Here is a 26,440-nt window from a genome sequence, read left to right as displayed (position 1 = left end):
TGTACTGAAACTTGCGCACAGCGAATAATACACTATAAACATTCACAATGGCCAGTACACGGACATCCATATGGACGAGTGACAATGTTGGATTGCTATTACGGGTGACCCTCAATGAAAACTACCAAGTCCATTGGGAGTCATGACACTCTGGATGCCGCCATTGTTGTCGGTATCCATCTACTCTCACATGTGCAGAAAATTTTTTCACGTGGAGCATTTTAAAAACTTCCACCTTGGGAGTTCTTTTTAAAAAGTTCTGTTTTCCATGCGCAGTTGACGTGTAAATAGACACCCAAAACGCAATTAAAGTTTAGCATTTTCACTTTAGAACATTGTCCTGTAAACATCGCCTTACATTTAGGGGCAAGTGAAAGAGCACTGTGTTTGGAAGCACAAATATCAAAGACAGTGTTCCTATTTATGACAATACTCACTAACATTTACATGATAGCGTGTGCAATACCACCTAAAATGTTTATACAAAAAAATAATGCAAATTTTGTAAAGGGACAAATTCAAAGTTTATAAACTCACAGCGGCACGTTACGCCTCATGTGATAAACATGCAGTGTGTCACCTTCTGCTTTCTGCTTAGAAAAATGCAGAAAAACCATTGGATCTGTCTTGTTTTGTCGGCTGGATGTGTGATCGGTGTACATGTAGTGCACTGTACGAGTGGGGAAAAACTGCGTGGAGACATCTTCCGCTCACTGCACATCAAAGTGCAGATACTTGATCTGGAATAAAGGCAGAGCTGCTGGAAAAGACACTCCCCTATTTATAAACAGGGGCTGTGTGACCATGTTGCAGAGTGTGTGTGTGTGTGTGTGTGTGGGTGGGTGGTGATTGCACTGGTGGGGGTGGGGAGTCAGTCACCAGCTCGAGCTGAGCAGAGTGGGGGGCTCACATTTCACTCCAGTGACCGCTGTTGTCCTTCGAGATAAATCAACTTGGGGTGAAAGTTTTTTTTTCTTTTTTAAAGATACTGCTTCTCCTGCTTCCTCCGCTGTTCATAAGGTATCATGCAGTTGGGGCCGACCACCACCGCCACCACCATCCCTTCTGCAAATGCCCATTTCCACTCCCTTTAAAAGTCAGAGTCTGTTTTAGGATGAATGGAGCTGGGCTCTGTGTGATGGTGCCTCCTTTGTGTCAGTGGAGTTAAATGGCAGCCATGTGGAGACGTCTAGAAGAGGGGCCAAGAGAAACTCTGGCCCTCCCTTTGTCCGGCTGTGAAACAGTGATCTTTATTCAGACCACAGGCCTGTTGAGACTCATGTGAGCCTTCCTAAAATAGACAAATGGCTTGACAAGAAGTCTAAAGATGGCGGTGAGAGCGAACGCTGCAGGTTTTCTGAAAGTGTTTTTCAATGAGTTCTCCACACCTGAGAAGTTCCCACCATGCCAGCCTAGCGCTCGGGTGTAAACTCTCAGCAGTAACGATTTGTTAAGTACATGATTAACCTAGTGAAACTGTGCTCATGGCTTACCAATTAGATCATTAGGAGATTGTTTCGATTGTCTGCGAAAATGTCATCTGATCTATATTTTTGATCAGGAAACTAGAAGAACACAGTGATTTGGTAGTTGCAGAAAAACAGGACTTGAGTATTATCCAAAAAGTTTTTTTGTTTTGGCTGTTCCATAAAAACAAAGAAAGGGAGAATGTCAACAGAGTCTGTTGACCTTTCCTCCTCTTTCTTGCAGCAGTTTGCGGTGGTCTTTGATTTATGGCGGCGGGGGCACGGAGGTTGGGTCACCTTGCCAGGCGCTGTGGACGGGGGCAGGGCCGGTCCGCAGGGCCGGGTCATAAACTAATGAAGGTTTCTAATTTAGACACATCGGAGAACCAGGAGGGGTAATCGCTGTTTCCGGGCGCTTATTAAATGCAGCTTTGAAAGCACTTTTTAGATTGTGGGAAGTCAGCCTTAAGCAGGGGAAAGCTTGGGGGTTGGAGCTATTGTTTTGCCCCCAGGGGCAGGTAGAGCCATATTTGTGTCTTTTGGAACAAAATATTCTACTTGTATTTTACCACTTTATGCTTGTGCTTTCTCCATTAAGATAAATCAGTGCCTTTTTACTTTGCTAAACAGCAACACCGAAGAGCCTGATAGATAGTTTGACTTCACTAGATCCCCTGTCTGGGGTTTCCTGAACATCTGTTGCACTAAATACAAGTCAGAGACATTGTTTGAGCCGGAAAGATCAAAGTGTTTACTTGGACTTTATGCTGGAAATATCTCCTTGGAGATTATGTGGAGATTTCTCTTCCAGTAGACAACATGAGATGACTCAATTTGTTCTTTTTTTTCCCCTGTAATTGCACGTTTACTGTGCATCTTTTTTAAAGACAGGAAGACTCTGACTGCTTGATAATTGCCAATTTCCACATGATTCTCCATAGTGTGGGGAAATTACTGAGTAAAAACTGCATATTATTATTTGATTATTGATTTATGAAGTTCTGTGGGAAAATGTAATTGAGGGGTAATTGAGGGGTGTTTTTTCAATTTACATTTATTGTCAATAAATGCTGACCGAAATTGACTTTAGTTTCGAAGTATCTCATGTTATTGCTAAATGTAGCTTTCAAAATATCATTGCCTCTTATTGTTATCCGTTTGACTGTATTAACTTGGTAAATCTACAAATTGGCCTTCACACTGAGCCTGTTGTGTGCCACAAATGATGCTGGGAAAGACGGGGCAGTAAGCCAGTGTGAAGCCCTCATTTGGAGCAACTTTGTGTTTGACAAACCTTTGGTTTATTGACCACACACAGACAAGAACCTTCCTGTTCAGCCCCGGCCTGTCAGCTCAGTACACAAACCTGACTGTGAGAAAGTCAGACTCATGTTTACCAAAGTCTTGATGTAACACCTCTGTTTCAGACATCAATGCCTCCACTGTCGCAGAGTGCATCTCCACAGAGATGCAGTACCGAGAAGTGGACTGAATTCCTCCTAAAAACACCTGAGTTCATGTTAGATGACGCTTGAAAAAACAAACTGTAGAAATGTTGGTAATCAGGTGGGGTCGTTTTGCTAAATGAGTGTTTGTATTTACCAAGTAATTACAGGACTAGGGAGTTTCGAAATGTCCACAGTTTTTGCCTTGTAGAAACTAATTGTTTAATCTTATGTTGCTTTGCTTAAAATTAAATGCGATATATTAGTTTTAATCACTTGGTCAATAAAAGTGAGCTCTGTTCGGGGGCAGGTACTGCGTGAATTAGTTCCTTCATTATTCCAAGCCGCCCTTCAAAGGGAAACTTAATGCCACAATGGGGTCACAAAGGTTGCCCCAATAATCTCTCTTGATGATGTCCTGCTGATAGAGAGGCAGCCAGGCATCCCCAGTCAAACCAAAGTGGAGGTGGTCATCCTCATCTCACAGGCCTGATTACATCTGGCCTCCCTCAGTGCGCTCTTTAGTCATCAGTTTCAACCACCCTCCAAACACATACTCCCTGGGTGGAGCTCCTGCGGCCTGAGGATCCCATTTTTAACATTTGACAACTCAGCTGTGGGAGTGTTTTGTCGTTGCTGCGCTTCCCGAAGCTCCACTCCCCCGTTATTACACCGAGTGTTCGATAGCTGGAGAGTAAAAAGTCTCAAATTAAGCGTTTGATGACATGTTTACCATGTTTTTAACTAATTTGAAAACACTCAAAAACTGCAGAGCGGCTGATTATTATGTTCACAGCATTCATGAATGTCAACATACAGTATGCCATACTACTTTGTCATACTCCAGTAATCAACAACAAGTGCACTATTCACACGTCTGTCTCAGCAGAGCCCGTCAGTGACAAGTCATGAATGATTTTGGATTAGAAAAACACAAACCCGCTTGAGAACTCGTTTCCATAAGATCAGCACAGAGCAGAAGAGTTTCGTGCCAAATCGGTAAAGCTAAGTCATATTTAGCTTCGCCGTGAGAGGTCTCCCTCCTTTCACCTCGGCAAGATGTCTTTTAAATAACACAGGCACAATAAACACCAGCTTGATAACTGTCCCTTTAGCCAGGGAGTTAAAGCCGAGGTGGATCAAGAGGTCCTACGCTGTGCTTTGCTAAGCCACAGTCAACCCATGATGACAGCTTGAGTAAAAATTAGCAAGTGAGGCTCCATGAGAAGGTGACCGAGTTGATAATGGGTCACACTCAAACCACAGGATTCTCTCTGGCTTCAGAAACTACGCATTTATTGTCGGTTTTCCACTGAACCAGCTAATCATGGGTTATGGTTCCATTTTGATGATTAACAACTGAATATTGAGCTTGGGATTATGGCTGTGTCTACAATAATAGAAATACGTAGGTTTACCTACTACTTTGGCCTGAGATTCCCATGGGAATGGTAAAACTATCTAAAAAAACTCCCTAAAGGGGATCGATGACTGACATTTGATGGACAAGAATGGGAATTTTACACTACCTTAGTTCTATTATTCTTGGTAGGGTGGTAATAGGATGAGGAAACACTTTTATTTGGAGCAAAATTTACACTTTAATAACTTCTTATCATCCTACATGAATGGGTGGTAGCAAAAAGTAGCTTTAGAGAGACTTTTCCTCTTGATTATATCTCAAGTAACTTGTAAAGTAACTCCAATACATCTTGTAACAGTAATCAAGCACTCATTTTCAGTCACTTGTCATGGAAATGAGGGGCGGGCAACTAAGGGCCTGTTTACACGACAAGTGAAATTGCAAATCTTTCGTTGTGTTTTGGTGCACGGAGCCACTGAAAATGCAACTGTTTGATAACGCTTGGGCGCCGTCCTGAGTAGATGCCACCACCGTCGTCCTAAATAGTTCTTCTGCTCGTGTTACTCGATAAACAATAACAACGAAGGCTGAGTTTCATGACTTCCAGTTATGTTCTCCTGGGACTTGTTACTTTTATAATTGAGAGTCACCATAATAGCAATCCAACTTGGTCGTCTGTCCATATGAATGTCTGTGTTCTCTCTGTTGTTATTGTTTTTAGCGTATTGATCTTATTTTCTGAAGATCCACATGAAGAATTAGCACTACTATTGAGAGCCGAGACTTAAGTTGACTAGAGTTTTGCTCAATAACAATTATCAAGGTGCTACATTCAACCAATAATGTAATAATGATCAATAACGTGAAAAATTTCACTGTTTTAGATGGCATAAAGCCGAGCTTGTCGTGGTGTCAGAGACATGTAAAGACAACACCGAGCAGTTGTGACTGGAGGTTGCAGATCATCAGCAATTCCTAACAGCAACTGGTGGCCTCCAGCCGTCCCGACAGTTGCCATGACATTGTTTTGTTTTATGTTGCGGCCACAGGAAGTGCAGTATAGCTGTCCATATAAGGCCTGGGAAAGGTCGAGTCAATGGATTATCTTTTAGTTTTAAAAGCTGGTGATGAATTACTGGCGCCTGGTAACTCATTTACTTGTTCTCTCAGTTTGCAGATATTGAGTAGAAGATTTTTAAAGGCTCTCATATGGAGTTGATTTTATTAGTGTATTTGTGATTATTTGGAACAATTTGGCTTTTTTTACAAAGGTTTTCGTTGACCTGAGCTGGAAAGGTTAGCAACTGATGCCGGTGTTTGACGGAAAGTTCAGTTTGTTTACGTCGATCTGCAAACAGCTGGGAGAATCGTACGTCTCACGTGCTTTGAGGTGATTTTCTTTCGCCCCTTTTTCACCGTCTGTTTGGCATCAGTGTGCCAGGATGTGCAGGCCTCTCATTTACAATAAACCCTCCCTTCCCTTATCCCTGTGCTTGTCTCCAAGTCTCCTCCCCCGTTCTTCCCTCCTCTGTGTAATAAATGTCATAGTTTCCAGAGTGGGACAGAGGTGGGGGGGGCAGAGCTCACACTGTAACAAGCACAGCAACTCATGCAGCCAATGAAAATCAGAGGGATCGCTTCCATAGATCTTTTTTCTTTTCTACTGTTTCACTCTTTTTTTTTTTTCTGTAGTTCCCCCCCCCTCTCCAGCACTGCTCCCTGTGACCTCTCTTTCTCAAGGGCCCCCTCCACTCTTAGCAGTTCCAGCTATTTTGCTTGGTTTGTGGTGTGTGTGTGTGTGTGTGTGTGTGTGTGTGTGTGTGTGTGTGTGTGTGTGTGTGTGTGTGTGTGTGTGTGAGGGCTTGGGTTGGGGGGGGGTTGATAGGGGGATTTGGCAGCTCCTTTGATCAATAAAGCATAAGCAAGAGGGGGGTTTGAAAATGGGTTGCATTGTGTCAGGGGGAGGAGTGCTGAGTCAGGCCCTCTCGCTCTCTGGCCTGGGATAGAGAACAGACAGGCAGGCTGGGATTACCACAGAGGCCAAGACAAACTCACAATCTCTCACTTCGCCCAGCTGTTCCAAAAATCCTTCCTGATGGCGCTTGGAGATCCAATTAAGTTTTTGAGGAAGGACACATCCAGAGTTCAGGGTACAACGGATCACTGAGGGCAGTGTTTTAATTGCGTGACTCTTTATTTTTGTCATGTGTTTTGAAGTAATTCAATCTGTGTAAGAATTGTGGTGCTGCATTGACAAGGTGGTGCCTATTTGTTTGAGGTGAGGGGGTGGGGGTGGGGGGTCTACTAAATGGGATGGTTCAAAAAACAAAAAAAAAGACAAGTGAATAGTGGGGTTTTAGGTCGTAGCTCAGTCTATGCCTTTGTCAAGCAGGTGAAAGCTTTGTAAATGTGGCGCCAGATTGTTAAAGCCCCTGACACTCTGCAGTGTCCGAGCCGCTTCCAGGGGAAAAAAAAAAAAAGAAGGACCCCCTGCGTTGAGCCCTGGGACTGACCCTCCCTCAATAGAGAGGGTCCTGCTCGGGAGAGGAGGGCTTCCTGTATTAGCGTTCCATCTTAATCAAGCAACAAGTACCAACAAAGCACTAATTATCAATGGCTTCACAGAAAACTCCACAAAGCCCCACCCCCACAGCCCATTTCTGTCCTGGCAAAGATGAGCCAGAAAATAGATTGAACAACATTGTTTGACCCTACAATAGTTGTTTTGAAACCAATCACGGCCCCTTAGACACTTTCGAGACGTTTGCAGGCAGATGTGATTTATTTTCAGTCGTTAGTTGCTGTTTCAGTTTTGAATTAAAGTTTAACTAACCTTTCAATTCGAATCATGGTTGGTGTCTTCATTTTTATTCATGGAGTCTTTGAGTGAAAAATAACCCACGCTATAGATGGAAATCTTGTATTTTGGTTAAATCCAGCTTCCTGTAACAGTCACCACTTACAGAAATACAGAGGTCAGAGTGAGTTTCCATCAAAGAGCCTGTCGAAAGGCCTCTGACTCATCAGTGCCTGCATGTGACCTTCTGTTTTGCATTGGTATTGCCCGTAGTTTGAACTCGGCCATGATTAATAGCAAAACATCGGCTGCATTCATCGGTCACTTTTTTCTGATTGAATTATTTACGAATGAAGGGTCAGATTGTTGGGGGCCAAGATTAAAGTGATCCGACTGATGTGCTGGTTAATATGCAGGTTAAGGACGCTGTTATTTGGGAGAACAAATCTTGAGCCACAAAGTCATTAGCTGTACGTAAATGTTCATGTTCTTATGTTCACGTTAACATAACAGACATGTTCAAAAATCTGCGACAGTTGTAATCATTCAGATGGGCCATTTACGTAAACTCAGATCATGAACAAGGACAGCTCCATCTCCTCTGATCTGGTCACAACTTCAGTTGAATAGAGACAATCAGATAAAAGTGTTTACATAGTGCAACTTTATAAAAAAAATAAATAAAAAAAAACTTAATATAATGTTGACATACATACATACATACATACATACATACATACAGTCCTAGAAATAGTAGGACAACAGAAAAAACCCCAGTTTTGATTAATTTTTATCCAATAACATATATTGATTATATGCAAAAACACTATGTCACTATACTCGATAATCCATTACTATATATATATACTTACACACATATAAATATAAGAAATAAATGATTTTCTCAAGTTTTTTCATGCCTCACAATGTACCATCAGATGACTTGTTGTACATGTCTGCAGCCATTGATGGCAGATCTTCTAACTTCATTTCTTTGTCCTATTTTTTCTCCTCACAGCCACATCGATCAGACCACCACTTGGCAGGACCCTCGTAAAGCCATGCTGCAGATAAACCAAGCTCCCCCTCCCAGTACTGTGCCAGTACCCCAGCAGAACCTCATGAACCCAGCCAGTGGTGGGTATACACATCCACTCTCTTCTGCTTCTCCACAGAGGCAGTACGGCCCATGTTTTGGTTACAATTCAACATATTTGTGAGGTTTTATTTGCCCCCTTTTTCTTCTCCAAGTTAACTTTCTCCCTCACACCACTCGGTAGCAGTCAGGTACAGTCTCGTTCTTACTTGCTACCACTCAGCCTGCCTCATTTCTGTTCGTGCAGTAGGAATTTGCCCTAGGTGAGGTAAGACACAGGCAGAAGGCTACAGGTCCTGTCTGACATGTTTGGAGCTCTGTGACTCACATATTGCAGAGTTTACAGATGAACTATCTTTCTATTCTACCTCTGTCATTGTTCTACACCTACAGCGATTAAAAAAAAAATCTCCCAAGTGTTGACAGCCGGAAAGGTTTGTTTTCCCTGGTGGATAATTGATATTCAGGTGATAGATAATGAGCGAATGCAAGCCGGTGTAGCCTGTTTTTTTGTCCAAACACATGGCTTTAGAAGTTAATTCTTCAAGCATCAGAAACCACAATGTATTATAATTATGCCCTTTGCCGTTTCACCATTGTCATGACAATGTGAGATATGTTGCACAATTACGCTAACAAAGAAAGTGCTTAGCGAATAAACCACCAGCGTCTTTCTTTCTCCAACATTATTTGTGTCTTTTCTTCATTCAGGACCCCTCCCCGACGGCTGGGAGCAAGCTATTACATCAGAGGGAGAAATCTACTACATTAACCACAAGAACAAGACCACATCCTGGCTGGACCCACGACTTGAGCCACGCTACGGTCAGTTAGTTTCACAACTCTGTTTTGTGATATATTATTACATTAGTTGTTGATCAAGGTGGCACATTGGAATTACCTTTAGTGAAATCTCTCAAAATTTCAACCCATTGTGTCATTAAAGGACAAATTCACACTCAAAATCAGTGTACAAAAATACTCATGCAATATTTTGTGCCAACTAAGTCTGTTGAAGAACAATCATCTGACCTAACGAACCTTAAAAAAACACAAATTCAACTATACACTTCTAATTAAATACATTGTCCTCATTTCCCATGTCTTAAGTGCCCCATAAATGACTAACTAGCGGCATTTTTAGGAAAACATTTGACCCTTAAAATACTTTAATGTTTTATATAATGGGCAGAAAAGATGCTTTGCCAAAGTCAGAGGGAAAAACACTTTGCTCATTTGAGAAAGTCAAACCCATATATGATATAGGCTCATGACACAGAGTGAAATATTTTAAGCCTTTATTTCTTGAAATCGTGATGATTATGGCTTACAGATAATGAAAACCCAAAATTCAGTGTCTCCGAAAATTTGAATATTGTGGAAAAGTTCAGTTTTGGAAAGTCATGGTGTCACACCCTAATCAGCTAATTAACTCAAAACACCTGCAAAGGTTTCCTGAGCCTTTAAATGGTCTCAGTCTGGGTCAGTAGGCTACACAATCAAGGGAAGACTGCTGACTTGACAGATGTCCAGAAAACAGTCATTGACACCCTCCACAAGGTGGGTAAGCCACAAAAGGTCATTGCTAAAGTAGCTGGTTGTTCACAGAGTGCTGGATCCAAGCATGTTCATAGAAAGTTGAGTGGAAGGATAAGTTTGGTAGGAAAAGGTGCACCAGCAAAAGGGTTGACCACAGCCTTGAGAGGATTGTCAAGAATTTGGGGGAGCTTCACAAGGAGTAGACTGAGGCTGGAGTCAGCACATCAAGAGCCACTACGCACAGACCAATCCTAGAATATGGGATACAAATTTGGCATTCTTCGTGTCAAGCCAGTCCTGCACAAGAGACAACCTCAGAAGCGTCTTACCTGAGCTGTGGAAAAAAGAACTGGACTGTTGCTCAGTGGTCCAAAGTCCTTTTTTCAGATGAAAGTACATTTTGCATATAATTTGGAAATCAAGGTGGAAGAGTGGAGAGGCTCAGATTCTTTACAAGCTTTATGGAGATGCTGATTCCATTTTCCAGCAGGACTTGGCACCTGCCCACACTGCTGAAGGTACCAAAAACTGGTTCAATGGACCATGGTGTTACTGTGCTTGATTGGCCAGCAAAATGACCTGACCTGAACTCCATAGAGAATCTCTGGGCTATTGTCAGGAGGAAGGAGAGACACCAGACCAACAATGCAGATGACTTGAACTCTGCTATCAAAGCAGCCTGGGCTTCCATTACACCTGAGCAGTGCCACAGGTTGATGGCCTCTGTGCCACACCGCATTGATGCAGTAATTCATGCAAAAGGAGGCCCAACCAAGTATTGAGTTCATAGAAATGAACATACTTTTCAGAAGCCTTACATTTTTGTTTAAAATATCTTTTTTTTATTGATCTTATTCTAATTTTCTGAGACACAGAATTTTTGGTTTTCATTGTCTGTAAGCCATAATCATCAAGTAAAGGCTTGAAATATTTCACTCTGTCATGAGCCTATATCATATATGGGTTTGACTTTCTGAAATGAGTGACAAAAAATATTGAACATTTTCATGATATTCTAATCTTTTGAGCTGTACTTATATATATATATATATATATATATATATATATATAGACACAAATCTCTGTTATTTTCGCATATTGATATTGTATACTGGCATGAGAAGATTTCTGCTTTTTATTGTCTATAGATAACAAAGAATCATACATATTATGTGAAATAGGTGAGGAAATTTGGCAGTCAAACAGAGATTACCACTTGATGTAAGACAAAGAATATGTAAGTGTTGGGGGCTTCAGGTGGGTGTATAGCTTTAAGAAGTGGTTTCATTAGCATTGTTTTGACATATATATTCTTGTAACGAGCATTTTTTTTCATATTCAGTGATCTAGCCACAGTTTTTTTAAGTTTAGTTATAGATCAGTAAAAGTTAAACATGTTTATATTCCATGATTATTCCAGTCAATTTATCGTGTCGCGTTAAAGTATTAATATAATAGTGTTTGATTGTTCAATCCACTCAATCTATGAAGTTTATAAAACCTTTTTATTGCCTCTTATCTGCATGCCTTCTCCTCAGTAGAAAGCTCAGGCTCATTGATACAAGATTCATCATCGCAATTGATTGAAATACAGTATGATTCATAGTTCACTTCTCTGCTCCACATTGTTCAGGACTGACTGGGCATGACATCGATGCTACAACCCAGATTTTTTCTGAACCCACCCCCTCCTTCCCCAAACTCACATCTAACCTTTTTCTCAGCCATCTTAGTGTTAGCACAACAGCTGAGTTGGCCAGTAATACACCAGGGCCGAGCTAAAGTTTGACAGTGAGCTTTGGCCTGCATGGCGCCCAGGGTTTGGTGAATTAGTGTTGGGGCCAGGTAAGATGTGTTGAGACCCCTCTGCGGCCATGGGAATGAGCTAATCCTCCTCCTGTGTACCCGGAACCTTAACACAGAGATGAAGGCTCCCACTTATGTCAGTCTGACTCATTTCTGCTTCAGGTGCCATCCTTTCATTACAGCAGCGTTCCCCAGGGAAACTCACCCTGGTTCACAAAGGTAACATGTGTGACTCAGTTATCCCATTTAATTTTAGATTTTTCTCCTTTTTAAACTCAAAACACTTATTTACTTACAGCGTAATTTATTTATTTATTTTCCTTGTAAGCAATTGTATGACGTGCTTCACAACCAAGCAGGAGAGTTCAAAACAGAGTTGTAAGGGGAGTGGGGCAGCTGGGAAGAGATGGTGGCGCGCACCGGCAAAGCCCTTTGAAGATTTATAAGTCTTGAACACACAAGGCTGCTGGGCCCCTGAAAGCCAGAGAGGGAGAGAAAGAGACAGACACTGTTAACTCATTATGTGCCATAACTAAATTCACTTCCATGTGAGATCAAAACTTTTCCTTTTTTAATTATAAAACTTTTTTTAACATTTAAAAAAAAAAAAACTTTTATACCAAATTTGTTCAGTTTTTAATCATGTTTGCACTTTTTCTCTTGGATTTTACAAAATATTTAGATTGTTTTGTATTCAAAACTTCTTGATATTTTAAATGGTTGTGTGAATTTTAAGCTTGTTTTATTCACAATTTTTTTTTCATAAAAATGGGCTTTCTTTCTTCTATACTGCTGCTATGTAGGTTTCCAATCATAAGCAGGCCACTTTGATAATAGAGGCTAATTTGAGCTTTAAGGAGAAAAGCAGCTCAGTGCCTTTAACTGAGGGTTGTTGCCGGCCGCCTTTCCCCCGTGTGAGGCCCAGTGCAGGCGCAGCCCCATTCTGCTGCAGCTCCAGACAGACTTGAATCCATGCCAGGCCTCTTTATTCTGTGGTCCAACTCTTAATCTGTTCCAGACCTTTTCAGTCAAAGGACTCCAATGTGAGAGGGGAGGAGGGGTGGAGGGAGGGAGGGAAGGCAAGGCGAAAGGGGAAGAAAGAAAAATGGGAGGAACAGAGGGGAAAATGCCGATGGGATAAGCATGCATCCTCTTTTAAGGTCCAAAGAGGTGGTGAGCAGCGAACAAGCCGTGAGCACGCAGTGGCCGAGTTCAAAAGAGGACTGGCTAATGTGTGTAGTTGTTGTTTTCCACGCACACCTCTCTGGAAGAGGAAAAAACACAAGGAAAATCCTCGAGTGCACCAAAAGACGGATTCTCTCGTTTCAAGCTTTTTGCCTCACATGTGTCAGTAAAGTTTTGTTTTTTTCTCTGCTTCACCTGTCAAAGTACTTCACCACAGAATTTGGCACTAATGACGTAAAGGCTTTGAATTACTCATAATATGATGACGCAGCAGTAGCCAGGTCAAACCACACATTTTATTTTCTGCTTTTCTCTCTCTGAGGTTTCCACAAGTTAACATTTCTGCACTAATGACATTTTGTAGCATCTTACTTTCCAAACAAATGCTTTGGATAATTCATCTTTCCAATCATTTTCAATACCAGCTGAATTTAATTTGGGATTATGGTGTGCTGGAGTAAAAATAGAGCAGAATGTGGACAGATTGCCAGTCTATCACAGGGCTGACAAGGAAAGATACAGACATACACACACACAAACCTACAGGCAATTTTATTTCACCAATTAACCTAATTAATGTATTTGGATTGTGAGAAGAAGCCAGACTACACAAAGGACACACATGCAGGTGCAGAGAGAACATGCAAACTACACCTGAGTTTTTTTTTTCTGTGAGACCAAGGAAACCAATTAGCCTCTGATGCCTGTTTTTGGACTAAGAGAGGAGCCTGGATTACCTGGAGAAAATATGCGCAAGCAAAATATTAAAACTCTGAAAAAAGCCCACGTACGTAATTAATTCCAGAAGGAAATTCTTTGTTACATTGCTCCACACAGAAAAAAACACAGAATAAATGGAACAGAATCAAAATACAATAAATAATATGTACAGGAATAGAGATTGAAATATGAAACACAAATGTCATGTGAAGCAAGTTGCAAGTACTTTCTGTAAAAACTTTACAAATTTGGATTTGAGTTTTTTCAAGAGCCACGTTTTCATAGACTGGATCATTGAGACATTCAGAGGAGTATAAAACACTACAACTGTAAACACATTGTAGATTAAAGATTTAGACACTCTACAAGAGTGATGAAAAAGAAGACCAGATGCTACAGCAAGGTACAAATATGCTTCAATTAGAATTCAGATCGTCTTCTCTCTTTGCTTATCTAAACACTTTCCAAGGGCCTTTTTTTAAACCTTTAAAGTGACTGCAATAAGCCCCTAAAGGTGCTGTGTCCTGCTCAAGTAGAAAACCTCCCACAGCTGGCACACCCTCCACTTTACCTGCCCCAGGTGATTTTGTGTGGGGTGCTGGTGTGATGGCCTGATAAGGCCCGGTGTTGCTGGCTCGTTGTTTTGCAGGCGTGCGTGAAGAAGACAAAAGGCAGACAGCATTAACTTGTCTCTTATCTCCCCCTACACCAGCAGTCACCACCGCTATGTGCTGCTGACTTAATCCACCCCTTCCAAAACCAAATTCACACACACACATACACACACACATTCACAGACTCGGCCCTCTTATCCTGGAGAGGCGTCCTTTCAGACTATCACTGTGGAACTGAAGTGAACCTGTCGTTTGCACCTCTCACCCACAGATATAATTCCCTACTTTGATATCCTGGGTGTTTGTGCATAGTTCCCTGTAGTAACATTGGTTATTATTTGCTGTTTGGTCTGCGGGGGAGTCCTTGACTTGACGCACACCAGAAAGTCGGCTGCCCTGAAGGAAAATTCCAGCCGACTTCAGCTTCGCATTTCGTCACGTAGTTTTGCTGGAGTTACTGTCTTTGCACGATTCTTGACGGGAATCATGCCCACACAGCAATTGCAAGTTTGTTTCCCCATCAGTCATGCATAAGCATGAATAAGTTCAAGTGTCATTAAGTTTGTTTGAAACCATTTTCATGTTTCGGGGATTTTTTTGGTCTATGCGTCCCATCACTTAAATGTAACATTTCTTCAAAGCTGCTGACGGCCTGTGCACAGAACTCTGTCATGAGTTAACAGTTAATGGTGCCCTGATGGCGGCGTGATCCCACCACATAAGGCCTCAGTATCTGCCAAAGATAAGAAGTGGAGAGAAGTAACACACTGTCCCATGGCTTCAGTGTGTGTGTGTGTGTGTGTGTGTGTGTGTGTGTATCACACCGGGGTAGGGTAGAGAGGGGGGGGGGCAGGGTGGGGCCTCCAGCGCTTCCCAGGGAGAGCCCTGAGCCATGCTTCATTCAGCTCCTGTGATAGTGTAAACAGACAGTGATTGAATGGTGATGAGAAAGGTGCCGGGGCGGTCAGGACAACAGAGAGAGAGAGAGAGAGAGAGAGAGACGGAGAAAGAGAGAGAGAGGGAGAGGGAGGCAGCCCCACGTGAAAAGTGTCCCTGTATCAAGCCTTTGTTGTGGTTCAAGCACATAAGCAAACAGCTCCCCTCATTGGTCCCATTACTGTTAGACCCCTCCTCACCAAGCGTATTTGCTTCCCTTTCTCTACTACAGAGATAAAATGTGTGACCTACTTTGCATGCATAGATTGCTCCGCTGCTTTATACTTATGTCTGAGACCCACCCCCTATACACGAAGCATGACAAAGATTTCACTGGGGAACAGCTGTGTTTTCAATACAAACACATTTGCTCTGATATTGTAAACACACCGTTAACAATGGTTGTGCACAATGCATATGCATTTTGCTTGACAGTATTAGATTGTTTCATATTGCTGCAGTGGGCCCATCAGGCCGGGCCTAGTGAGGCAGTCAGTCGTGAGGGATAATCTGTGATTTGTTTAGAAGGAAACCAAACGCACAATGAGAGGATAAGTCATGACTGATGCAATGTACAAAACTAACAAAGCCTGTCTTAGTCAGTGAGTGGGAGGGGATCAGGTCTTACTGGAATCGTCATTGTTTCAGACGCTAGGTAGAACACTTGTGTTGGGACTTCCCTTGTTCAGCACAACCTGCTGCACTGGATCCGCTCTTTTACAAGTTCAGCTTGCAGAAGCTGAAGTTGTCGGTCTTGTTATATAGTCGGGCATGCGGTTTGAGCTGCAAGTATATTTATCCTCTTATGGACAGTAGATCTGGTGTGTTTTCTTTATTTCATAACATGCATTACACATAAAACAGATTTATTCTATTATCAAAGATTTGTTTTTATCATATCTTCTTCGCATAAAATAAAATAAAACTCCTGGCATTCTTATGAATCAAAATGCAATTAAGTGCTGTTTTAAGTCAATGTTCTTTTAACTGTGAACAGGAAATGCTGAAGTCACAAATTTAGCATGAATTTCAAAGAGTTACAGACTCTATGAATTGTAAAAGTGAAGTGTGTGAATAAATCTGACCTTAAATGCATCATTTCACTCGTGTTTCATGCTTATGTGACTGATGACAGAGTGATTTAATTTATGTGCAGATTCTAAGAACCGATTTATTAGATGTGCTATACGAGTGTTACCAAATGCAAATTTCCCACCAATACGTTTATATTGAACATAACTTGAATGTGACAGTATATATAAAAAATAAAAAACAATGCACTGAACTTGTCTCTTTTGCAGCCCTGAACCAGCAGAGGATCACACAAAGTGCTCCGGGGAAACAGGGAGGGCAGCTGCCTCCCAGCACCCTCAGCGGAGTCATGGGAGGCAACAACCAGATGAGGCTGCCGCAGATCGACAAGGAAAGACTGAGAATGAAGCAACAGGAGCTGCTTCGACAGAGGCCACAGGTCAGAAATCAGAACGTCCAAACACACACACACACAGAGCCTGTCTGGACAGGAATGGCCTCTGTAAGAGGAGCACCAGTATCAATAAAGACAATAAAAAAGACCTTATGTGGCTGACTTGCTGAGTCAGTTTATGCTTGACAACATTTATATTGTCATGCATGTGCTTCTTGAATAAGGCCTTTAAATGTGACTCACCATTCATAGGTAATGCGATGGTGGATTTTGAAGCCTGCTTTGATCAGGCTTTATTGTTACACCACCCTGCAATGAAGGCCCGTGAGTCATCTGTGGTAATGTTATCACTTCCTAATGGGGATGTGTCACAGTGCAGCCCACGCAGGGTGGTGCAGCAAGAGTCCAGCAGTTTACTCAAGGCTGTGTCATAACACCAGAAACACAGCTTTGTGATTATGAATGAGAGCACTGGTGAGTTTGTTTACCCTGTCTTTCACATGAGATGTTTCAAGTGTAGGAAGTGAACCCAGTGCGTCATGTGGAGGGATTTATGGAGAAAATGAACTGCAGCAGTGTCAGAGTAATGAGATGCACGTTAAGCTGCCTCGAGTGTTCAAACGTCATGAAAACAGGTTTTCACGATGAGACACGAAGGTGAAACTGCGATCACACAAAGAAATCAGGTTTTGTCACCCATCCAATGCTCTTAAGTGATTTCTTGGTCTCACCTGTTTTTATATGCATGGATGACACATGCATATAAACAAAAGCTGTGGCTCAGCTACTCGTCTTTTAAATCAAAAGGTTGGCAGTTTGACTCCGCCATGCCGCCCTGTGTATGTGTCAATATGTGCTCGGGACAAGATGCTGATCCCTAATAGTGTGCGAGCACCTTGCATGGCAGCGCACATTCTCTAAACAATGAGCAGAATGAATTATGTGTAAAAGAGACAAGTCTGTCCAAAGTCAAACAGCACCTCTGTCAGTTTCACTGAGATTTCCTGTAACTTTCCTTTGTTTGAATTACAAAAGCGAGAGCATTTGCAAATAGAGTCCTGTGTGATTGCAGTGGGGAAAGATATTTAACCACGCGGGATAAATGCTTGTGCAGGGAGTTCAAATTTAGGCCAACTTTGGGTTTCAAATATATCCCACATGGCTGAAAAAAGGCAGAGCAGATTGCATTAACTTCCGTGCTCAACCTTTTTACTGCACCTGTGGTTTTAGTAAGAGTGCGGGTGCTGTGTCCTGTGAATGTCACCTGAACTCCTGTAAAAGTCACTGTGATTCTTTCACTTCTATCTCCGTTGAAACCAGCTGGGCCGCAGGTTCGACTTCAATACAGATACAACAAATCGTGTTTTATCCATATTTAACATGTCAAATACTTTTACTGGAACTGGAGAAAGATTAAAGCCATATCACTTACAGATATATTTGTTTAGCCATATCACTTACAGATAATCAGTTACATTTTTTTTGTTTTTTATTTGGATACGATTAGATAACTTAAGAAAACTTTTTATTATACCGGTAAATTTGACAGACATGTCATTAACTAATTCAAATGTCGACAAGCTTCCCATAACAAATGTATAATTACTTTCATAATATAATAATTATGTTAAAATGAGGAATGTTGACATAAGATCAGGTGGTATACACATTGTACATATGTGACAAGACTAGACCAGAACCTTATCTTCCATTATTCTCACTTTAGTAAAAATCTAAAAAAAAACTAACCAAAAAAAACAAACAACAAAGAGCACCTGCCTGTATTATACTATCTGCACATAATCACCAATTAACTGGTAATAATCAGATCCCTTATTGTCAGACTGTCAGTTTCAATAAGAATAATACTGTATCCTTGATGAAAGGGATGCTGTATGTTGGAATATTTAAAGACAGAGGAGGGAAAATCTGTATCAGTGATGTTTGATTTCTTGATATTTACATTTAGAGTGGAGGGCGGCACAGATTTGAATGACATATTTAGGTCAAAAAAAAAGAAGAGAGATTTCTATAAAAAACAGCAGGCTGCAGCTCGGAGATGGTTTCTCACATAAAGATAATTCATGTAATTACTGATGTTGCATTGAGTCACAATCAGTTACTTTATTAGTGTAGCCATTTACCCTGTTAGTAATATAGGTCAGTGTGCAGCACAAATCCTCTGCCTGCAGTGGCAATCAAGCGTGGTTTGGCACACAACTGTAATTACAACCTCCACAGCTAAGTTAACAAACACAACACTACTGTGTTGTGTTGTTGCTTCCTCAAGCAACTGTATATCTGTTGTATAACTTTGTCATTTAAAAAAAATTACCAATTCATTATAGACATGTCATGTACAAAATACAGATACATACAAAAAAGAACAAAGTATTTATACTAATATGAATTTATCTGTATTCATATACCTATTTACATTACATTTGGCTTGCACACATGCACACAAACATATACATAGAATAGATTAGTCCCACACACGTACTTACATACACACATACATATTGAAATACAGAAATATACACATAATTATATCATCCCTGGGTAAACAATCTATATAAATAAATCTATATTTTATGTCAAAATCATGCACAAAATAAATAATCTTTATCCAAGTATAGGCACACACACCTATCTAGAAAGACATACTTAAGTGCATACACTCATATAACACATAATCAAGATCAACATGTCTGAAAAGGGGAAAGAAGAAGGTAAACCTCATTCTCAACCTTAATCCTACTCCATTATTCAATCGTCATACACAATCATGTTCCTATGTACAGTCTTGTTCAGAGTGTTAGAGAGAGCCATTCAAATGCAGCACTTCATTCCTGTACTTGTTGACAATGATCCGTCTCAGCCTTTTCTTAAACAGTCTCACGCTCAGACATTGTTCAGTTCAGTTCAGAGTTAGGGGGCGTTAAGATTTACTGAGATCTCAACACGGTGACACTGGAAAGTCATCCCACATTTTCCCATTCAAGGACTTAAAGAGGAAAGGAGGAGTAATAAAAGAAAAAAAAGTGCAGCATGACTTCATATCCTCAGCCTTATCTGATGTAGCATGTGTAGAAAACAATTGTCTGCAACTGTGGCCGGCCCCTCATGTAATATGACACTGTGTATGAGGAGGAATGGCGAGCCGTCTGTCTGTGTGCCTCCCTTCATTTTTATATTTTCTGCCGTGAAACCAGAGCTGCTGTCATTTGGGACGCTTCTGAAATGTTTTCACGAAGCTGTGTATAATTAGCTTGTGAGATCATGGGTGGGGTGGATATGCATTTCTCAAAGATTTCTGCTTATCATTTACAGGAGCTTGCGCTGAGAAACCAGTTGCCAACCAGCATGGAGCAAGATGGTGGCACAAACCCTGTGTCCTCTCCTATGGCGCAAGACGCCCGGACCATGACCGCCAACAGCTCCGACCCCTTCCTCAACAGGTTGGTCTCACACCCGACGGAGGAAGTCTTCCCTCAATCGGATCGATATCAGTGGACCCCCATTTTGGTTTGTTTGTGGGGAATCTACTTGTTTGAGTTTTGTTTAGTTGCAAAAAACAGGAGGTCCTTCACACGGTAATGACTCATTCAGTCCAGCAGATCTGAGTTGAGTTCACTGCACAACGAGGACCTCTGCTTTACGACCCGTGCAACAAACACAATCACGCTCATGCTGTGGAAAACAGATAACGCAACAACACTTAGGTCAGAGTGGAGACGTCCTCCAAACATCTTCAAACACATCTGCAAATTATGAACGCACGGGAAGCCATCCTTTCTCTGAATCCCGCCCCGTGGGATTCTGGGAAATGATTTCCAAGAGTTCAAGCTCTAGTTGTTCTGTAAGCAGACAAAGTGTGGAAAGAACTGAATAGCAAGCAGGCCATGAGAACATGTGGTCCAGTCAGTAGACAGGCCAACCTAATCTCCCTTCCTCCCCCTGTTGCCTCCACTCCCCTGCTCTCACAATGGCCTCATTCATCCTGCCTCTGCCATACTCTGCCTACATATTTTTCTGCTAATTAGTATAGGCTTGTCAAATGTCTCCTCTCTCTCCCTCTCTCCCGTTGTCTCTGTTGCCCCTTTCATTGTTGCTCTTTTTCCTATTTTCGGCAAAAGAGGGCAAAAGAGTAAAGCCCGGTTTCACTGCTCCCACCGTAGATTAGTCGCCATCGTCAGTCGCACTGATACAAGTGTTTAAATGTGCATGGTAAAGAAAATAAGGCCACACTTTCTTCATCCTCTCTTAACTTTGTGATATAGTTTAATCAAGTTCACATAGTTCAATATCAGTGTGGTTGTTCGCCCTACTTGCGCTTGGTGTGTGTGTTGTGTTTATGACTCTAATTTCGTCATGATCTGTGCTCTTCCAAGCGGGACCTACCACTCCAGGGATGAGAGCACGGACAGCGGTTTGAGTATGAGCAGCTACAGCGTCCCCCGCACTCCAGACGACTTCCTCAACAGTGTAGATGAGATGGACACAGGTGAGCAGAGAACTGGAATCAAATCAGACTGTGGTGATTATATCCTATTGATTCTGCAGTTTGGAACAATCATTGAACTAATTACTTAGTTATCCGTATGGTTTCCTCATTTTATAACCAATCTATGTTTCCTCTAGATCAGGGGTGTCAAACACATTTTATTTCAGGTGCCACATACAACCCAATTTCATCACTGAAGCAAGTGCCATTAACCTTAAAATTTCAACTTTAAAGTTTGTCTTTGTTGCGGTGCAGAGTATACATGATGAAATTGTCTGTATTTTCACAAAACCAGACACTTTTTACCAGAAATGACAAAAATCTCAAAATTAAACCATCTGGTGCAAAATACAGTAAAATATCAACAACAACAACAAAAATGTTTACAAACTCACCCTGACTGCATGGCTTTGAGGATAGTTTGACAGCAACGTGGTAAGCTAATTTTAAAAGATTTGTTTAAAAAAATCTCAGTTTTCTAGAGAAATGTCTACAATTTGCTTTGTAGTGTGGCGGACCAGATTGGAGCCTCTTGCCGGCTGGTTTTGACACCTCCGCTCTGGCAGTTCTGAACTTATTCATCTATGGCTGTTTGTGGTAGTAACTGTGTTTGAGTAACATGTCATCAAGTAATGCCGCTACTTTCTGTCAATTACTGCTACAATTACTGTTTTAATCAATACTCCTGTTGTACATGACAAAGGTTGTGGAGCGGCACAGCCGCAGCTTCTTTGTCCTGCTCATGAACCAAGCATTGTCTGAAGCTGTTGCCCTGTTACTAGTTCACTAAACTCCTGTTTACTGGAGGGAGAAATGCTTTATCAGTCCTGAACTGACTCCTGACAGCAACATGCTCTCAGTTTAATGTGATATTAGCATTAGGCTGTAACCACAGTACTCCCATCAACAGCAATAAAAACACATAAGGTTAACTTTGTAAAATGTATTAGTTTTTGCTGAGTGGCTTAAATCTGCTAAATCTAACAACTACCTCATAGAGCATCTTCCTCCAACAAACTAATCCCACCTGAGCAAAATGCAATTAGTCTTTAGACTGAATGTAATGTTTTACAAGTAAACACCTTAATTGGTAGAGATGATTTAAATCTTTATCAGTAAAGTGATTAAGGATTTCCTCTTGTTTCTGCATTCAAGTGACTAGAACAAGCATCACTTCTAAAAATGACACACTTTTGCCGTCTAAGTTGTGAAAACGCTTGTTTTAATACAAGGGCCACACAAGTAAATAGTTACGCAAGGTAAAATTAACTACAACTCTAAACCTCTGTCTTTGTTTTAGCAGTTTTAGTTTATTAATATGTCATTAAGAAGTTCCCGTTTAATGAACTGTCCTTTTACAACACATGACAAACTTGAAATTTTAATTTAAAGAACTGCAAATTACAACAATATCATATCTCAGTTCAGTTTGTGCTTAACAACTTACAGATTGTAATACACCACTTCTATCTTGAAAGGCATAAAACAATTGTTGACATGTAGCCAGGACTAAAAATCACTTGTGAAATTCTAGAAAGTATCATTCCTGTTGACACATTTCTACATCTGTGTAGTAATCCTGATCACCTTGAATTGATTCACCACATAATACAGACTGAAGTGCGCCCCTGGTGGTCAAATAGAGATATTACAACTGATGTCATAATATCTCCCAGCTGGCTGGATTGGACTCTGGCAAGCCTGTTCTGGCTGGTATTTGACACCCCTGGTTTAAAGTAATGCAAAAGTTATTGTTCAAAGTAGCAAGTTATTATTTATTTTATCTAGTTAGTAAAGTCATCTCACAATATTTTGTAGAAGTTTTGGCAGGTATCTATTTTAACTCGACTCATGAGTCTGGTGCCACTCTCCTCAATCAAACGCTCCTTTCCTTCTGTGCGCCAGGTGATCCACTCCCAACCTCCATGGCAACACAGCCCAGTCGGTTCCCAGACTATCTGGATGCAATCCCGGGAACCGACGTGGACCTGGGCACCCTGGAGGGCGAGAGCATGGCGGTGGAAAGTGAAGAGCTGATGCCCAGCCTGCAGGAGGCGTTGAGCTCTGACATCCTCAACGACATGGAGTCCGTGCTGGCAGCTACCAAGATCGACAAGGAGAGCTTCCTCACATGGTTATAGAAGAGCTCCTCTTCCTAACACTCTGAACTATCTGCCTGCTCTGATCTGTGAAGGATCCATCCATGCTTTTTACCAGACATGTCAGCAAGCCTCTCCGGCCTTCTGTATCTGTCTCAGCGCGTTAAATGCCAACCTTTTTTTTTTTTTTTTCTTCCAGGCAGTATTCTGTTCTCTTCACTGGTGTGTTATCTCTTTTTATTTTGTCTGTGTCTTCAAGGCTGGCCCATGAACAGACAATTATGCAAGGGTCCCCGAAATTTTTCACATGTCTGTCGGTGAATCTAAGGCATATTTACCCAGAGCGAGGGGTCACTCCTTCTCTCTCTGCCCTCGAGGCCTCCTGCTTCTCCTTATAAAACCGAACTGGGCTGGTGCTCATAACTACCCTGCATGGACCGCCTGGAGCCTCTGGAGCCTCTCTTTCTCACACTATAGCATGAAGCAGCACGACGTAAACTGTGTGTGGGACTATTGCATGTAGCTGAAGTAGCTTTATATTTGGCCTTGAGTTTTTAATCTTTGGTTGTGTTCTTTTATTAACGAGCCTGATAAACCAAAAATGATGTATTTGGAGCATAAAGAACAATACTGATTTGGAGTAAAGGTAACGTGAGGCCCAGTTTGAACGTGTTTGGGATCGGAGGGGAGGTCGGGGCAGGGCGGGGCGGGGGGAGGGGTTGGAACCTGGGGACCGACTACATCGCTGCTTGGCTGTGCCAGCAAGTCTAAGTTAAAACCTTTGGTAGTACAAAGTGCCTTCAGTTGTAATTTTTCGAGACACGAGCGACAAAAACAAATACCGGCGTTTCTGTGGTGCAGCAATAAATATCAGCCATGTTTTCCTCTGATGTTCAGTAATGAAAAAAAATGTATTTTTTGTTTATAATCATAGGGGTTTGTAGGGATCTGTTCTTTGCTTTTGTTTAACCCTAGCTTCTTTGGATCTCAGTCTTATCAAAGTAGAACTCAAGATTCATTGTTTTATCTCTTCAGTATTTTATTTTTAGGTTACTACACATGTATGATAGCTTAGATAACAAAAAGGCATTTTGCTTTAGTTTTTTTGTTTTTCTTCTTCTTCTTCTTCCATTAATGAATTGAGAAGTTTTTGAACAGGGTTTATCACAGCACGTCACTTCTTTAAGGATGTATTTCTTTTGCATTTAGCTGATTGTAGTGTCTCTGCTTTACTATATACATCCTAGTGTTTTTGTGTTTTTGTCGGATCACATGCAGCTTTTTACTTTCTTTTTTTCCCCCCAAACATTAACCAAAAACAAAAAACGGCAGATCTCTCGTCTCGGCAGAAATTATAGCTTTGTGATCAAGTACAGTATACAAGAGTTCTGTTTGATGGAGGGAGCTGAACCTCTCTGCTGTGGTGAGTGTGTGGAAAGATGGGCATGTGGACTACAGCCGGGACAAGTCGAAGCAGGTTTAAGTTTAGTGTAGAAGGTCAGTGTTTGACTGATGGCGACTAGTTACACAGTAAAATTTGTTAGTGAAATAATTAAGAAACAATCAGTTATATCAGTCAGGAATGGCAGATTCCAAAGATTTCTTCTTTTCTTTTTTTTGTGATTACACTAACATTTATTTTTGCTTTTTTCAGAGTCCACAAATGGTTTGATTTGTGTATCAGCCTCTGTATGAACAAACTGTATAAGCTAATGAGAGAGAGAGAAAAAAAAAAGATGTAAGTCTCTGAATAGGTCTGTCTGAGAGATTCTTTATATTTTTTGAGTGACTAACCCTGAGATTTGTTTTAAATGTTTTTTAAAGGATGAGGTTTCAGCAGAGAACCGAGTTGATTTTTCAGTAAGCACTCACATGTTTACATAGTCTGATTGAGAAAACTCCTACCAGCACACTAACGATTCTCTCACAATCACGTTATTTCGATGTTTACACAATGACTACGCATTACTGCAGTAACCGTTGAGTGACCGACGTCACACCGATTCTGTTGCCAACCAATGCTCAATTGGTGGCATCATCTTGATGGAACACTATACATACACAGTATATATAAATATAAATATCTATAAATATATATTAGATTAGAGGACATGAACATTTTTTTCAATCCTGTGTGAGAAACCTCTTTTTAGTTTTGATTTTTGATGATTTTTAAATCATGTGTCGATGGATTAAAGACAAATGAACAGTGTTGGTGAGACAAATGCAACTAAAAATGAGTGGTACACCACAGTGCTTGTATTGCACGGCTAGAGTTTTCATTTTTGATGCAATGATGCATTTTTTGGTGACACAAACCTGATTTTTATGCTTAGTGTGTAATTGTCAGAGCATATTAGCTGTTCACTCTCATTGTAGCAGTAGAACTAATCACCAGTTAGTGGACTTTGTATTTAGAGTTTCTAAATGCACATGAAATGAATTTATATTCTGTAATGATCTGTTCTTTCTCTGTATCTCTCTCTCTGTTTTTGATAGATATGTGCATGTGTCTTAGAACAAAAAATTCTGTTACATTATATCTTTCTTCATATGATACTTTTAAATTGGCCTGAAATAAAGTATATACTTTGTGGTAATGGCTTGTGTGCGGTAATGGTGTTTATGTATTCTACGTTCAATTGACAGCCACTTATAGGGAAGCACACTGTTAATTTGATTTTGATACAACATTTTTCCCTGGAGAATTGAAATGTCCAAATGTAATTTTGACAGATTAGGCTAATTTTGTTACAACAACATGGAGTTTATATTACACAAAAGTAAAGAGTACAACTTGTCTCAAGTAGTAATTCTTTTTTTAAAAACAAACAGATTTTATTTCACCTTCACTTAACATTTTTTATCAAGCAGAATGATAAATACTTTTCAACAGGAGATCAGTTTTTTGCAGCATCATAGTATAACAACAATTTTGTGTTGTATTTATGTGTTTTTTCTTTCCACTCTGTTATTTTATTAGCTTTGTTTTTTCCTGTCACCATGTCATCCCTTGGTGGGATGTCAAATTATCCCAACTGAGCAGTAACATTCTGAGCTTGGGTCCAGGATTTAGAAACCAGTGAAATACTGCAAATGTAAAGATAATAATTGTGATGTTAACCTAATAATTCAAGAATGTGCAATGTTGAGATTGAAGTTTACATACCCATTTCTCATAATTTGCTCATGTAACAGGCATAAGAGGGTGCAGAATAATTGAAATATTCATAAATGCAGTGCACTTGAGTACAAATCATTCTAACTTACCAAATCTGTCATTTTCCCTATCCCTTTCTTTTTTTTTAAACTACTTCTCTGAATGGGGGAAAACACACACATGACTGGCCAGCCAATTTCCAAAAATCAATCCATGATTTATCTCACAAACTATGACAAAACAAAAATCAAAACCATATTTGAAGCATATTTATGCTTTTA

The 26,440-nt window shown here is 40.8% G+C and overlaps 1 protein-coding gene across 1 annotated transcript in view; it reads left to right on the top strand.

The window, feature by feature from the left end:
• The window catches only part of yap1 (Yes1 associated transcriptional regulator), a 30,925-nt gene extending 5,328 nt beyond the window's left edge, over positions 1 to 25,597 (top strand). Inside the window, exons 3-8 of the mRNA XM_080459897.1 lie at positions 8,090 to 8,208; positions 8,879 to 8,992; positions 16,269 to 16,438; positions 19,727 to 19,854; positions 20,788 to 20,900; positions 22,806 to 25,597. Coding sequence (XP_080316023.1) covers positions 8,090 to 8,208; positions 8,879 to 8,992; positions 16,269 to 16,438; positions 19,727 to 19,854; positions 20,788 to 20,900; positions 22,806 to 23,041 — 880 coding nt within the window. The 3' untranslated portion in view covers positions 23,042 to 25,597. The remainder of the gene's footprint in view (positions 1 to 8,089; positions 8,209 to 8,878; positions 8,993 to 16,268; positions 16,439 to 19,726; positions 19,855 to 20,787; positions 20,901 to 22,805) is intronic.
• The last annotated feature ends 843 nt before the right edge of the window (positions 25,598 to 26,440 follow it).

Source organism: Lipophrys pholis, assembly GCF_963383615.2.
Source record: "Lipophrys pholis genome assembly, chromosome: 3".
Lineage (NCBI taxonomy): Eukaryota > Metazoa > Chordata > Actinopteri > Blenniiformes > Blenniidae > Lipophrys > Lipophrys pholis.
The sequence above is the reverse complement of the archived record's forward strand: the minus strand, read 5'-3'. Positions and strand labels throughout refer to the sequence as shown.